This window comes from Odocoileus virginianus, chromosome 7, assembly GCF_023699985.2.
Source record: "Odocoileus virginianus isolate 20LAN1187 ecotype Illinois chromosome 7, Ovbor_1.2, whole genome shotgun sequence".
NCBI classification, from domain to species: Eukaryota; Metazoa; Chordata; class Mammalia; order Artiodactyla; family Cervidae; genus Odocoileus; species Odocoileus virginianus.
In genome coordinates this window covers 23,499,224-23,511,309 of record NC_069680.1, presented here as the reverse complement: position 1 = coordinate 23,511,309, position 12,086 = coordinate 23,499,224, and the positions used below count along the sequence as shown (strand labels likewise).

Sequence of the window (12,086 nt, the reverse complement as noted above, 5' to 3'; positions counted from 1 at the left end):
TGATTATTTTATTTTGCTTGAGACTCAGACTATTACTTTTGCTGTCACATTTCCCAAACAGAATTTCAGAGCCATTTGCCTGACGCATTTCAATGGACCTGTACTCCTGGCATTTCGGTAATTTTACATAAAAGTTCTCCGAGAGGTATTGTGAAGAAGAATGATTTTCTAATGATGTGGCACCCTGAAAAAATATTTTTGTAAATGTTGTGAAGTGTGCAGTGTCAATGACCCATAAGCAACTGCCTTTCTAAATGCAGGAAAAGTCGATTTCCCAGGTCAATTTGGTACTGCTGCTCCATCCATCTTTAGGACTCCAAAGCACTCTGGGTTTAATGACCTTTTTTAAGGAAAAATAATTAAGGTTTTTATCTATATTGTCTTGGACTTAAGGCACCAATGCTTGGGAGCTGGATGAGTGGGGAAGGAGAGCAAGTATGTTAAAGAATAAATTATCCTGTAGACACAGCCTAGTGAAAAAGGTAAATGGAAAATATGAACTTTAACCAGTTACAGCTTGGCATTTAGTTGAAGAATCTTAAGATTCAGAGAGAGGAATTGATTTGCTTAAGGTCATATAGCTATTTATAGCAGAGTTGAGTCCTTAGAATCTTCCGAATTTATTGATTCAAATATATAGTACCAAACACTATTCCGCCCCGCCCAGTTTTGAACTTTTCCCTGAGAGAGCCAGATTCTAAGTCAGGCTCAGCTGCTGCCATTAACCAGCTGGTTAACCCTGGACAAATAACCTTTCTCACCCTGTATCCTTAGCAGAAACTGGGACTATTACTATGCAGGGTGGTTGTGAGGTTGAAAAAGAAGACTCTATTCCGTGTGCCCTGCCTATAGCAGAACCTCCGTAAATACTCGTTTCTTTGCTCATCGCTGTCGCTTTGATGGATAGGCAGGCATTCCCCAGGTTACTTTCTCTCGTCTCAAAGTTTCAGTTGCATTGTATTTCTCCCCCACGGGCTCCAATACCACGCAGATGTATTTTAAAGTCTCGTGGCGGGGGGTGGGGGTGGATAGAGAGCAGGCTTTCTGTCAGTTGTTTTCACTTGAAATGAGACAACGTAACGTAACCACCCGGCAAAGCGTGGGTCAGGCGAACTGCCCAGGGAAGGAAGGGAGCGCGGGCCCCGGCCGCATTCACGGAGGATGCTGCCTGCTGCCCCTTCGCGTCCCGGTGCGGCCCGGGCCCCCTCGCCCTCCCCGCTGGGGTCTCGAGGCCGCTCGCAGGCGTCGGGAGCCGCGCCGAGTCGGGGCGGCGGGGCGCGCGGCGCTGATTGGCAGAGCGGGCGCCGCCGTCCAGGAAACGGCTCGGGTTTCAGCGGGGGCGTGACCCGCCGGGAGGGGGCGGCGGCGGCGGCGGCGGCGGCGGAGAGCGCCGCGGAGAGCCGAGCGAGCGGGCGGGCGGGCGAGCGAGGGAGCGAGCGCGGCCGCCACAAAGCTCGGGCGCCGCGGGGTCTGCGCGCGGCGTAGCTGGCCCGGCGCGGCGACTCCTTTCCAGGCTGGCGGGGCCCGGGCGCCCCGAGGCCGCGGCTTTCCTCCGCGCTCCGAGCGTTCGCAAGTTGCGAGCGAAGTTTGGTGGAGGAAACGCCAAACCCGACTCCTTTCTTCCTCCCGCTCCCCAAATCCGAGCGCAGCCCGCGGGCGTCATGCCCGCGCGCCTCCGCAGCCTGGGGTGCGAGTGAAGCCTTGGAACTTTGGCGCCGGCGAGGACTCCAGGACCACTTTTTTTTTTTTTTTTTTTTGCGGGGAGTTGTTCGTTTGCTCCATCCCGACCCACGCTGGGCGCGGGGACAGACCCGATCGCCGGGGATCGTTGCCATTCAAGGTAATCGCCGAGTCGGGCGCCTCGGGGGAGCTTCGCGGGGCGGGAGAGTGGGCGCGGTGGAAGCCCGAGACGCCCGGTGCACGGCCCCCCAAACGGAGGGCTGGCACTGTGGAGGCGGCTCCCTGTCCTTCCTCTTTGGCAGCATAGGTGACTGGGGAGCTGGGTGCCTGCTGACGGCAGGCGTTTGGGAAGTTCTGCCGCTACCACCCCCATCCAGATGCTGACATCTGCCTCTGGCGCTGACACCCCACCCCCCGCGCCCGCCTCCCTGTCAAACTCCGGCCGGCACACTCCCGCTGGCCGGGTGCGATCCTCCGACCCCGGAGCTGGTGGGCGAGCGGCGGGGCAGCCTCGCTCGCTGATGGCACAGCCCGGTAGGTCCCGGACTCGGAGGGGGCATCTTCGAAGTTGCCGCGCGCGTTCCGGGGCCCGGGGAGACCCCGCTCCGTCTCATCTAGGCTCGGGCCGGGGACCCTTCCCCGGGAGGGGTGCGCTGAGGTGGGGCTGGCAACACCAATGTAGGGTAGGCGAGGGCTCGGGGCGGGGGGTGGCGCACTGGTAAGGGGGCTGCTCCGGTTCCCCGATCGCAGTGCCCTTCGGCCTCCCTGGCCCGCAGCCGCCGTCTCGGCTGGAGGGAGCGCGGTACGCCTGGGGCTAGGGGGCGAACTGGACCGACTTTTTTTAGTTCGCTGCCTGCTCTGCCGGCAGCAGCTCGGAGATGTCGAAAGCGCAGGCGAGTTCTAACTTGCGCGCTCATTCTTTCAGCGCCGGGGCCGCGCCGGGGAGTCAGCCGAGGGCCGGGCCAGGCGCTGGCTCCGACCCTCGCGGCCACAGGGCCAGGCGCAGGGGTTCGGCCCGGCGCCGCGGAGCCTCACCAGCTCCCCTCGTCGCCCGCTCCTTTGCAGACTCTTCTCCGGACCTTCCTTCCTCTCGCCCAATTCAATAAAACCACCCTTAAAGGCAAACCTTCTTTCACCCATTATGTGTTTGGTGTGAAACGCTATCAACATTTAAAACCCCATTGTCCCCTCGGTCCCAAATCCCTGTAAATCTTCCACCGGCCTCGACTCATTTTCATCTGAAAAGCCTGTTTAGTTTGAATAGAAAAGCAATCGGGCGCCCCTCTCTTTCGCCCTGGAATGTCAATTAAAATGCAGATTTCTCTGAGCTCTTTAGCGCCCCGAGAAGGGGGAGAAAATCACTATATTCCTAGCACACAAATCGAAGAACTACAATTGAAACCGGGTTGGTGGTGTTGAGTTCTCCTGGAGCTGCTGCAAGTTCTCATTGGCTTGTCGGGGGTTAACGGGGAAGAGAAGGTGGTCCCGGGTCAGCCTATATTTTGTCTTGAAATTTTTGTGTGTTGAGGAATTCCCACCCCCACCACATCTGACCTCTTGAGAACCCCCTGCTCTGTTCAGCCCTGGGGGACCTAGGGAGGCTTGGAGCCTGGAAGGTGGGTCTGCCCCCTGGGGGCCTGGGCACCCCCCACCTTGCCTGGCACTCTTGACTGATGGGAAGTCTGCCGGGAACAAAGCTCCCAAGTGCTCGGGTAGAGGCTCAGTTAAGGCGGGTGATGTATTGACTTGTCTTCTTGAAGGGCGGAGGGTTTGGGAATGTTCTGTAAACTGCATAGATCTGGCATAGGGACCACTCCCCAGCCTAGCCCTCTCACTTGTCACTTTGCTTCTTTGGGGGCAGGCTTGTGCTGAGGTGAAAATGGACGTGGAAGGGGGGAGTTGGGGAACGGGTGGCCAGGAAGAGCCATCCATCACTAGGAGGGTGACAACTCCTCCCGGGCCCAAGCGGAGAAGAGAGTTCCCTTTCAAGGGGAAAAATAAACACGCTGGGGCTTTCACTGAGGCTCAGACTCCAGGAAGGATTATGGTATTGAAGGCAGGAAGCTGGGATTGTGGCCGCCAGCGGCACGCTGGGCCTGTGTTCCCAACACTGAGCCTGGGGACCTCATTATCCCGCCCAGGAGGTCCCTCCGTACCTTTGTCCACTCGGGTGAGGAGTTGTGCAGTCCTGCCGCCCTCCGCCTCCACTTTCCAGAGATTTGGGAAGGAAGGGGGGCAGCTGCGGAGTCTGAATCTGGAAATGGCTACATAAGTCAGTTGCTGGTGCAAGCTGATGGCGTGAAGGGATGGCTTGAGATTTCGCTGAGGTCACTCACTGTCCGCCTCTCCCTGCAAAGGAAGCCCCTTAAGGCCGGGACAGGTGGGTGAGGGGGGCTGGGAAGCAGTCTGGGGCCCACTCTCTTGCTGGGATTTAAGACTGTTCCCGGAGTTGTTAGAGGCAAAAAAATTCCCATGCATTCTGGAAATGCTTTGTAAATCAGTGAGAATGTGTGTTCTCCTCCCACGTGTATGTAGAAATAGATATGGAGTTATCTTTTGAGGCTCTTACCTCGAAGAGGAATAGAAAAATTGGCCAAAGAAATCCTTCAAGCAATCTGAAAGCCCCGGGTGGGCGCACGCGCTCTTCTTTTGCTGTGAATCACACCGTTTCACGTGTGCTTTCTTTGAAGAAGAGGTTTTCTTTTTTCCTCCTCTTTTCCCCTTAACCACTCTAATCCTTAGTCAAGGCTGAAAGTTTTTTTCTGATGTAACTTGGGGACGCTCAGGCAGTATTGAAATCCCAAGTCATATCTGAAACATGAAGTCCACAAACAGAAAGCGTGGAGTTTTGAGATTTGTATATTAAAGGTCCAACCTCCACCCTCAATCCTATAAAATGTGGTTCTTTCATATGTAATTCACAGAATCTGTGATTGGATCAAATTCTCTGAAGCTTGTGCATTTTGGTTCTTATTCTTAGTAATTGATACCGAACAAATGTAAAGTTTTGGATTATCTTAAGCTTGGAAATTTCTCTTTGCTTTTGGATTAAATGGGTGAGCAGATTAGTACATTGAATACCCCCTGGTAACTTCTGTGCTGAAATTTTAGCCAATAAGTTAGCATATTGAAAGTTATTGGCCCAATCACCTACCCTAAGAATAATTTACATATCATTGTCACCATCATCATCATTAATGAACACCCATGTTATTCAAAGGAGTTTGCATCTGCTCCGTTTCTTAATGTACTGTCTAGTTTGAAGACATCCACTAGGCCTGGGATGCCATTCGTCACAGTGGAATGGGATTCAAGTTTTGAATCTCTTTTTGGATCAGCTGCTTTGAATGTACTGCAGTCCCGTTCATTCTTTGTAAGTGGCTGCTTGGCGAAAAGATTGAAATACATTTCTGCATTTGAAAATGAATCTTGACAAGTGTAAACTGGTGGGAATTTTTGGTCGCCTTCCTGGGGTTCTTTTTATTTTGCTGGTCTCCTTTCCTCCTGAGGGCTCCAGGGAGGGTGGAGCAAGCCATTTAGCTCCAGCCCCCAGAAGCAGACGCCTCTGAAGCCCAGTTGGCGTGAGAGAAGTTAACGAGAGGCTGGCTATGCCAGCCGGAGCATCGTTAACTTGGCTTTTGTAGTTGCCCTTGAAACTAAGGTCACGTAGCTTCGGCTTTTGGAGGGCGGGAGAGGTGACAGTGGGTAGGAGGAGAGAGTCCACTTGCCCAGCTGAAGTGGCTGCACGTATCTGGGTCCTGTAGCTACTCTTTTTATCTCTGTTTCTTAAGAGTAGGCTTTCTCAACCATCAGCCTAACACATTTTTGTGGACCGGTCTGGTGGAAACCCCTGGGACTCAGGTGCAGATGGAAGGTATTTGCAGATGATGAAAGAGAACTGGGTTGAGCTGAATTGGTGTTGGGGAAGATTTCACTGACTCGCCGTGTCTCTCTCCTCTAGAGGCGGCAGCAGCAGCAGCGGCAAGGCCAGTGAGCGGCTGCCGCAGCACCTTGGTTCCTGAGCCCACCGCCGGCTGAAGGCATTGCTGCAGGCAGTCCATGCTCGTAGAGGAGGAAGGGTGCAGATGGGATTAACGTCCACATGGAGATATGGAAGAGGACAGGGGATCGGCACCGTAACCATGGTCAGCTGGGGTCGCTTCCTCTGCCTGGTTGTGGTCACCATGGCAACCTTGTCCCTGGCCCGGCCCTCCTTCAATTTAGTTGACGATACTACGGTTGAGCCGGAAGGTAAGTTATCTCATTTTGCTCTCGGGGTACCAAGTTTGTTTGGGGATTAGTCTGGGGGAAGTGGCCCTGAGGTCAAGGCCTGTTTGAGAATCAGCTGCCCCTTGTGTTGTGAAGGAGACTTCCAAGAGCGGGAGCTTGTGGCTCTCTGCCCCCTGCAAGCCAGGGATTACAAGAGAAGGTTCTCAGCTGTCACACTGCGGGCAGGGTGGTGTAGTTCGGTGGTTTCTTGGCGTGTGCGTTTTTCTCTGTGCTGGGTAAGGGAGGTGGCCGGCAGTTCACCAGTGCCAGGAGAGCTGTGGCAGGCAGCTCGGAGCTGAATGCCATCTACCACTCCCTGCTTACCCGAGAGTCTTGCTCACAATGTCAGGGGTTGCAATTTGCCGGCAGAAGGAGTCACGCAGGGAAATTGCCAACCTCTGAAATGCTGACATTTTATTTTCATTGTCTAAGGAGAGAGAGCTTCTGAACTTCAGCGTGGAGAGGGTTGAGACACTACATTCTTTTTAGCCCTTGTAATTCATAATACTTAAGCCACGCGTCACAGAGCGGCAGATTCTATTTTAGGTCAATTTGAAATGTACCTGGGCCTTTCCTGAATCTCTGAGAACTTCCAGATCTAACAGGGCGTGCGTTGGTGTTTCAGCTGTGGAAATTGCATGCAGACAACACATTATGCATTTTTGGAATATGCAGAAAGGCATGAGGCCAGTTGTGAGCACAAAACAAGGCTGAATTTTCCCGCCAGGCAGACTTGGAACCTCTTCTCCCGGGTCCTTCCGCGACGTCGGTAGCCCAGCCCCGACTTGGTGCCGCTCGAGATCTGTCATCAGTAGGGAATATTGGTAGCCGAGTTATTTTTCGAGTGGTAATCCGAGAATAAAACGGCAGATCCTAGCACTCATCGCCACTTAATGAACCTGTTTTTGCTGAGAGCCCACCTGGTGCCCGCTGAGCTCGGGGGGCCTGGTGGGCTGTGGTCCGTCAGCCGTTCTGGAAAAGACACCCTGCTCGGAAGAGGACCGCAAGCCCGTCCAGGAGCAGACGGAGGGGAGGGCCGTGTCCCCATCCGAGGGGGGCTCCCACCGAGACCCCGAGTCATGCAAGGATAAAGACATATTTTTTTTTTTTCTAAAACGGAGGCGCTTCTTACCAAAGCAGCTCAGCAGTCATGAGTGGAGACTCGTGCCCTTTTTCTTACCCAGAGGTTTGGAGGTTTGTAATAAACAGGCGTAGTGCTGTTGCAGCGGCGTCCAGGTCTCCGGTAGGGAACCTGGTAGGAGTTTGTGTCTGAAGCGTTCACAGGCTCCAGCTCCAGGGATTATGGAACTGCCTCCTGGTGACAGGAGCGCCAATGTCACTTGCAATGGGGATGCATGTTTAAAGGGCTTAATGTGAGGGAAAATGTTCCTGGTTTCTGAAAGTCATGCCTGTACGTCTTTAATTTTGCTAATAATTAAAATGGATGTTTCTCTAATTGCCGGTTTTCCCCGGGGTGCGTGGCTCAGTACACTCACCGAGGCTGCTGAGTGGGGGGTTTCCTGCAGTGTGAGCCCAGGAATGGCCCAGGTTAGGAAGAAAATGTCATTTTTCATTTCGACTTTCAGGGCAGTGTGATTGGAGTTTATTTCAACAATAAAGTGTAAAATGGTCCTGGAGGACTTCTTTTTATCGTCTTTAATTATTGAGTGGAGTTTAAAAATATGTGTGTACATACTGGTAGGAAGAGGTGAGGCAGAGATGGGGAGGGGAGTGGAGACAGACAAGGATGCAGTACCCCCGGTAGTTCTTTGTGTAAAAATGTGCATCCAACAATGTGAGTATTGTTGGAAGGAGGTCTTCCCAACCTGGCATCTGTGAATGCACTTGGGGGTTGAGGGGAGGTGCCTGAATTCCCTGAAATGGTAGGTCATATCTTGGGGTTCACAGCTCCTATGAGGTTTGCGTTCAGAGTTGTGAGAGGTTTTTTTCCAAACAAAGGTTTAATGGAAGCTGTGCAAAACCCTGCAAAGAGGCGGCTTTGGAAAAAGCACACAACCCCCTGGCCCTCAGTTTCCCTTTCTGTCATCCGAGGGCTGGATTAGACAATCTTCACAGTCTCTTTATTAATGTTAAATGAATATTAATATCCTTGGAAGCCTTCTGATGACCTGCCTTAAAAAGGTTGCTGGGAGATTTAAGTGGGTCTGGATGTAAAATGCTCTTAGCACAGGTCCTGGTATCTAATGAGCACCTGGGACAAGTTGTTGTCGTGGTTGCCGGTGAGTTGGACACACCCATCTTCCCAGTTCCATTGGCTGGCTGTGTCAGTTGCCACAACATCAGGAAACATCTAGGCTTTTGGAGACAGTTGAGAAGAAAGTTGCTCCCCGATGGAGGAGCAGCTGTGTTGGCTTTCTGTAGGGTCTGTACTTCCCCTGTTGACTGATTTGAGCACTAAGATGAGTTCTTCCAGTGCAGGAGTTTGGCTTTGGTGTCAGAGGCTATTAGGAAGGTAATCTAATTATAGACGAGAAAGAAGAATTTTTAGCAACTGGAAGCAGACTAAGTCGGCAGCTCTGGTTTAGGCTGTGGTCCTAGCGAAGTGGAGAGAGACCGACAGAGTCCCCCATCCATGTATGTCCATCAATCACTGTCTGTCCTCCACGGTGTGTTTTAACTATAGCTTTGGATAAAGTAAGTTCAACCTCAACCTTCTATCATACAAGGCCTGATCTTGGAAGACTTTTTGGCTTGCTAATGTGGAAGCTCAGTTTAGATAAATATGTCCAGAGAAAAATGTGACTTAAGTTCCAGGAAGGGGCCTGAGCCCTCCTTCTAGAGGATCCTTTTCCAGTTGTCTCAGCTTTGTACAGTATCATCTCATTGATCATCATCCCATCCCATCTATCATCTATCATCATGTCATGTATCAACATCATCTCATCTACCATGTATCATGATCATATATCCTGTCACCTGTCATGTATCGTTTGTCTTCTGGACACGTTCTGAAGTGGTAGCTGTAGGTTTGGGTCCACTCAACTGACTTAAGAAGAAAATAATCTCTAGAAGATTTTAGTTGTTAATATTGCAGACTCAAAAGATGAGTATTTTCAGTTGGTCAGTCATTCTTGTTGGGGGCCAGCTGTGCAGGGTTTAAACTCATTTACTGACTCAAGGCGGCCAGTCCTCAATGCCAAGTACTGTTCTGTTGATTAAGGTTCTAATTATTTATAGTCAAGCTTGATTACCCTGTAGCAGAGAGGACTCTTGCTTTCAAGTTCTTCCTGACATTGTCACCTACTCTGGTTAATTACGTCGTTGTTGACTTTAACGACATCTTTGTTTACACCAGCCCAGTAGGAGTTAAAATAAAAGGCCTTTTCCAACCCAAAACCTTTAATTACTTTCCCACCCTCCAGAAAGTGTGATGCTGAAAAGCAACAGCCTGGGAAGAAAGTAGTTTGCTTTTTTTTTTTTTTTTGCAGTCAGTTTTGGGGCAACCTTCTGAGGTCATGCTGTCCTGAACTGATGTGAATTGGTCCAAAGTTCAATAGCAGAGAGATGGAGCAGGGGGTCTACATGGAGACCTCCCCACTGTCAGATTTTTCCAGTGTGGGTTAGGTCTTCCGTTAGAAGTATTGTAAATGCCATAATATCAGCCATACGCATTTAATTGCAAGTTAAAAGGAAAGAAAAAAAAGAATATATCCGCATACCAAGAATGAATGATTTAAAATAATCTTCTGTTTTGTATTATCTGCATCTTTGTTCCTCAATATGAGTGTTAATATTTAAGAGTTGACTGTAACTTGATAGTTAGCTCAGGAACAAGGACTTATTCTTAGTAAATTAAACCAAATGCAGGCTTGTGCAGTTAAATACACAATGAAGTACACATTCTTTATTAGTATATAAAGTATTTCACAATTCATAGACAAAGAGCTGTGTTTAATATTACTTCTAGAGCAAAAATTTGGCAAGCCCAGAGAATTGGTATTTGTATACTTTCTATACTGGTCTGCTCTGATGCAGATTTGAAGCGTGTGTGTGTTGCTGTTTTTATTTTAACCAATTAAAGCACTGAGAGGCGCTCTGGTAAAGAACACGCCTCCGATGCAGGAAACATAATGAGACTCCGGTTCAGTCCCTCGGTTGGGAAGATCCCCAAGAGCAGAGCATGGGTACCCACTCCAGGATGCTTGCCTGGAGAATCCCATGGACAGGGGAGCCTGGCGTGCTACAGTCCATGGGGTCGCAAAGAGTCAGACACGACTGAAGCGATTTAGCAGGCACACACCTACTAGATGACTAGCTCCCACTAGGCCATCACTGAAGACTTGTTGCTTTCAAGTCTTTCCCATTAAGTTGAGGGTGAGGATTCACATAACTAGAGCAATCCCTATGAGATGTTTTCAATATCAAGCTTAATGAATAATTACATGGTTATGAAATAACTGGGGTAGTGTTTAAACAGGAAGAGTTTTGTTTAATGTTTACATTCTCAATAAAATGTGTCCAGGAGCCTTCCCGTTGCAGTCTCTTGTTTGGGTGTTTAGGATAATTGTTAAAAGGCTATCTCCCCCCGGCATCCCCCCACCCCCCATCAGAGTTTGGCTTAATTGTACATTTCCATTAAAAATCCTGTCCAATTTTAGTCTTTAAAGGAAAACATGGGAAATGGAGTTTGGGATTTTAGGCTCCATAGGAAATACAACTTGTGTGTTACTTTCTGCTGTGCTGGTTAAGATTTGTAGCAGGGTGACTTGCCTAGGTAGGCAATTCAAAAGCGATTGTTTGGAAGTTTTTCAGGCTGTGCCACAAATGGTTTTCTGATCCAGTGCGTTTTATGAGGCTGTGCAAAAGACGCATGGTCTTTATTATTATTTCGTTTTTCTGGAGAGATGACTTTAGCCTTCGATTTTGCTTCCTTTTTATGCTTTTGCTGTATCCAAGTGAGGTTTAGAAATGGCTCCTTTTCCAGCTTCCCTGGCATTGCAGGGCCTGGTGTGGTTAACTGTGTCATACCCTCACCCTGTGTCCTTCTCTCTGACTCTGCTGTCTTAGGAGTAGTTTCTTTTAACTGACCGTGACAGTGTTGAAGGCCGTATGTGCCAAATCATGGACCTAAAGCAAGGGTGGAATGTTTGACCTTAAGCCGAAGAGGAGAGGGTTTCTGATCTTTGAATCCACGATGAACAAACCTTGAAGAATTCAGCTCTGACTTGCTGGAGGCTCTTGAACTTGAGTTTATAAAGCTCTACGCAGCTCGTGTTCCATTTTGGGGACAGTGTTTATCTTCATGGGAAGCCTTAAGGCTTTCTGGCAGCCTGAGAATCTGTACACAGTGGCCACTTCCTCCTGATCACTCAGGTAGACCTGGAGTTACCCCACTAGGTTCAGTTCTGGTTTTCCTGGATCAGGGAATGTGAGGAGGTGGGGAAGGGAGGGAAGGCCGGTTCTGTAAAGAAGTCCGGTTGAACAAGCTGCTGGCCTTTTCATCGTGATGGTCCCCCATGTCCTGGAGATGTTTTTTTCTGAAATTAAGAGAGGTCACACTTTTCCCAAGTGTTTTTTTCTCCCTTGTTCTGATTGTTACCACCCCATTTTAGGGCATGATAGGCAATCCAAGATGGTAGCCACGTCTGTGGTAGGTGGTGGTTGCAGGCTTTCACTGGCTTCTGTTTGTATAACTTCAAGCTTTTACCATTTATAGATTCATGCAAAAGGATATGTAATGACCAGTTTAGACCACGGTCATCCTTAAAGAGTACAGGTCAAGCAAAATAGGCATGCTTTAGAGCTTCAGTAATTTGTGTTTTAGGAACTTTGGACACTGATGAAGTTTTAAGATGTTGGGTGTGAGCTGTTGTCACTTATTCCACTTTGGAATACCATAAGTAGTTACGTCCCATTCTGGATTTTCGCCATTTTCATGTGGATATTAAAAATTTCAGCTTCTTCTTGACTGTACTGAGTCAGGGAGCTAAGGTGTGGCCTACTCTTTCCTTTAACCCCTGTCCAACTAAAGCGTGGTAAATTCCAAGTCATGCCTGAATGGAATGCGCGTATATAGAATGTTGAGTCCTGGTGAACATGTTTTATGAGGAGGTCAAAAAAATAGCTTATAAGGAAAATACCGATTGATTCAGAATTGAGGACAAGGGACGTATATA

At 49.6% G+C, this 12,086-nt stretch overlaps 1 protein-coding gene across 15 annotated transcripts in view; it reads left to right on the top strand.

Moving 5' to 3' along the window:
* Nucleotides 1–1,366: 1,366 nt before the first annotated feature.
* Nucleotides 1,367–12,086, top strand: part of FGFR2 (fibroblast growth factor receptor 2) — a 103,762-nt gene continuing 93,042 nt past the window's right edge. For 7 of the 15 annotated variants that reach the window (XM_070470306.1, XM_070470305.1, XM_070470303.1 and 4 more), the window contains exons 1-2: nucleotides 1,368–1,840; nucleotides 5,642–5,931. In XM_070470306.1, the coding sequence (XP_070326407.1) occupies nucleotides 5,766–5,931 (166 nt within the window). In that variant the 5' untranslated portion in view covers nucleotides 1,368–1,840; nucleotides 5,642–5,765. Of the gene's footprint in view, nucleotides 1,841–5,317; nucleotides 5,342–5,394; nucleotides 5,555–5,641; nucleotides 5,932–12,086 lie in introns of those variants that run through there. The other 8 variants (XM_070470308.1, XM_070470307.1, XM_070470304.1 and 5 more) reach the window with 4 other exon arrangements.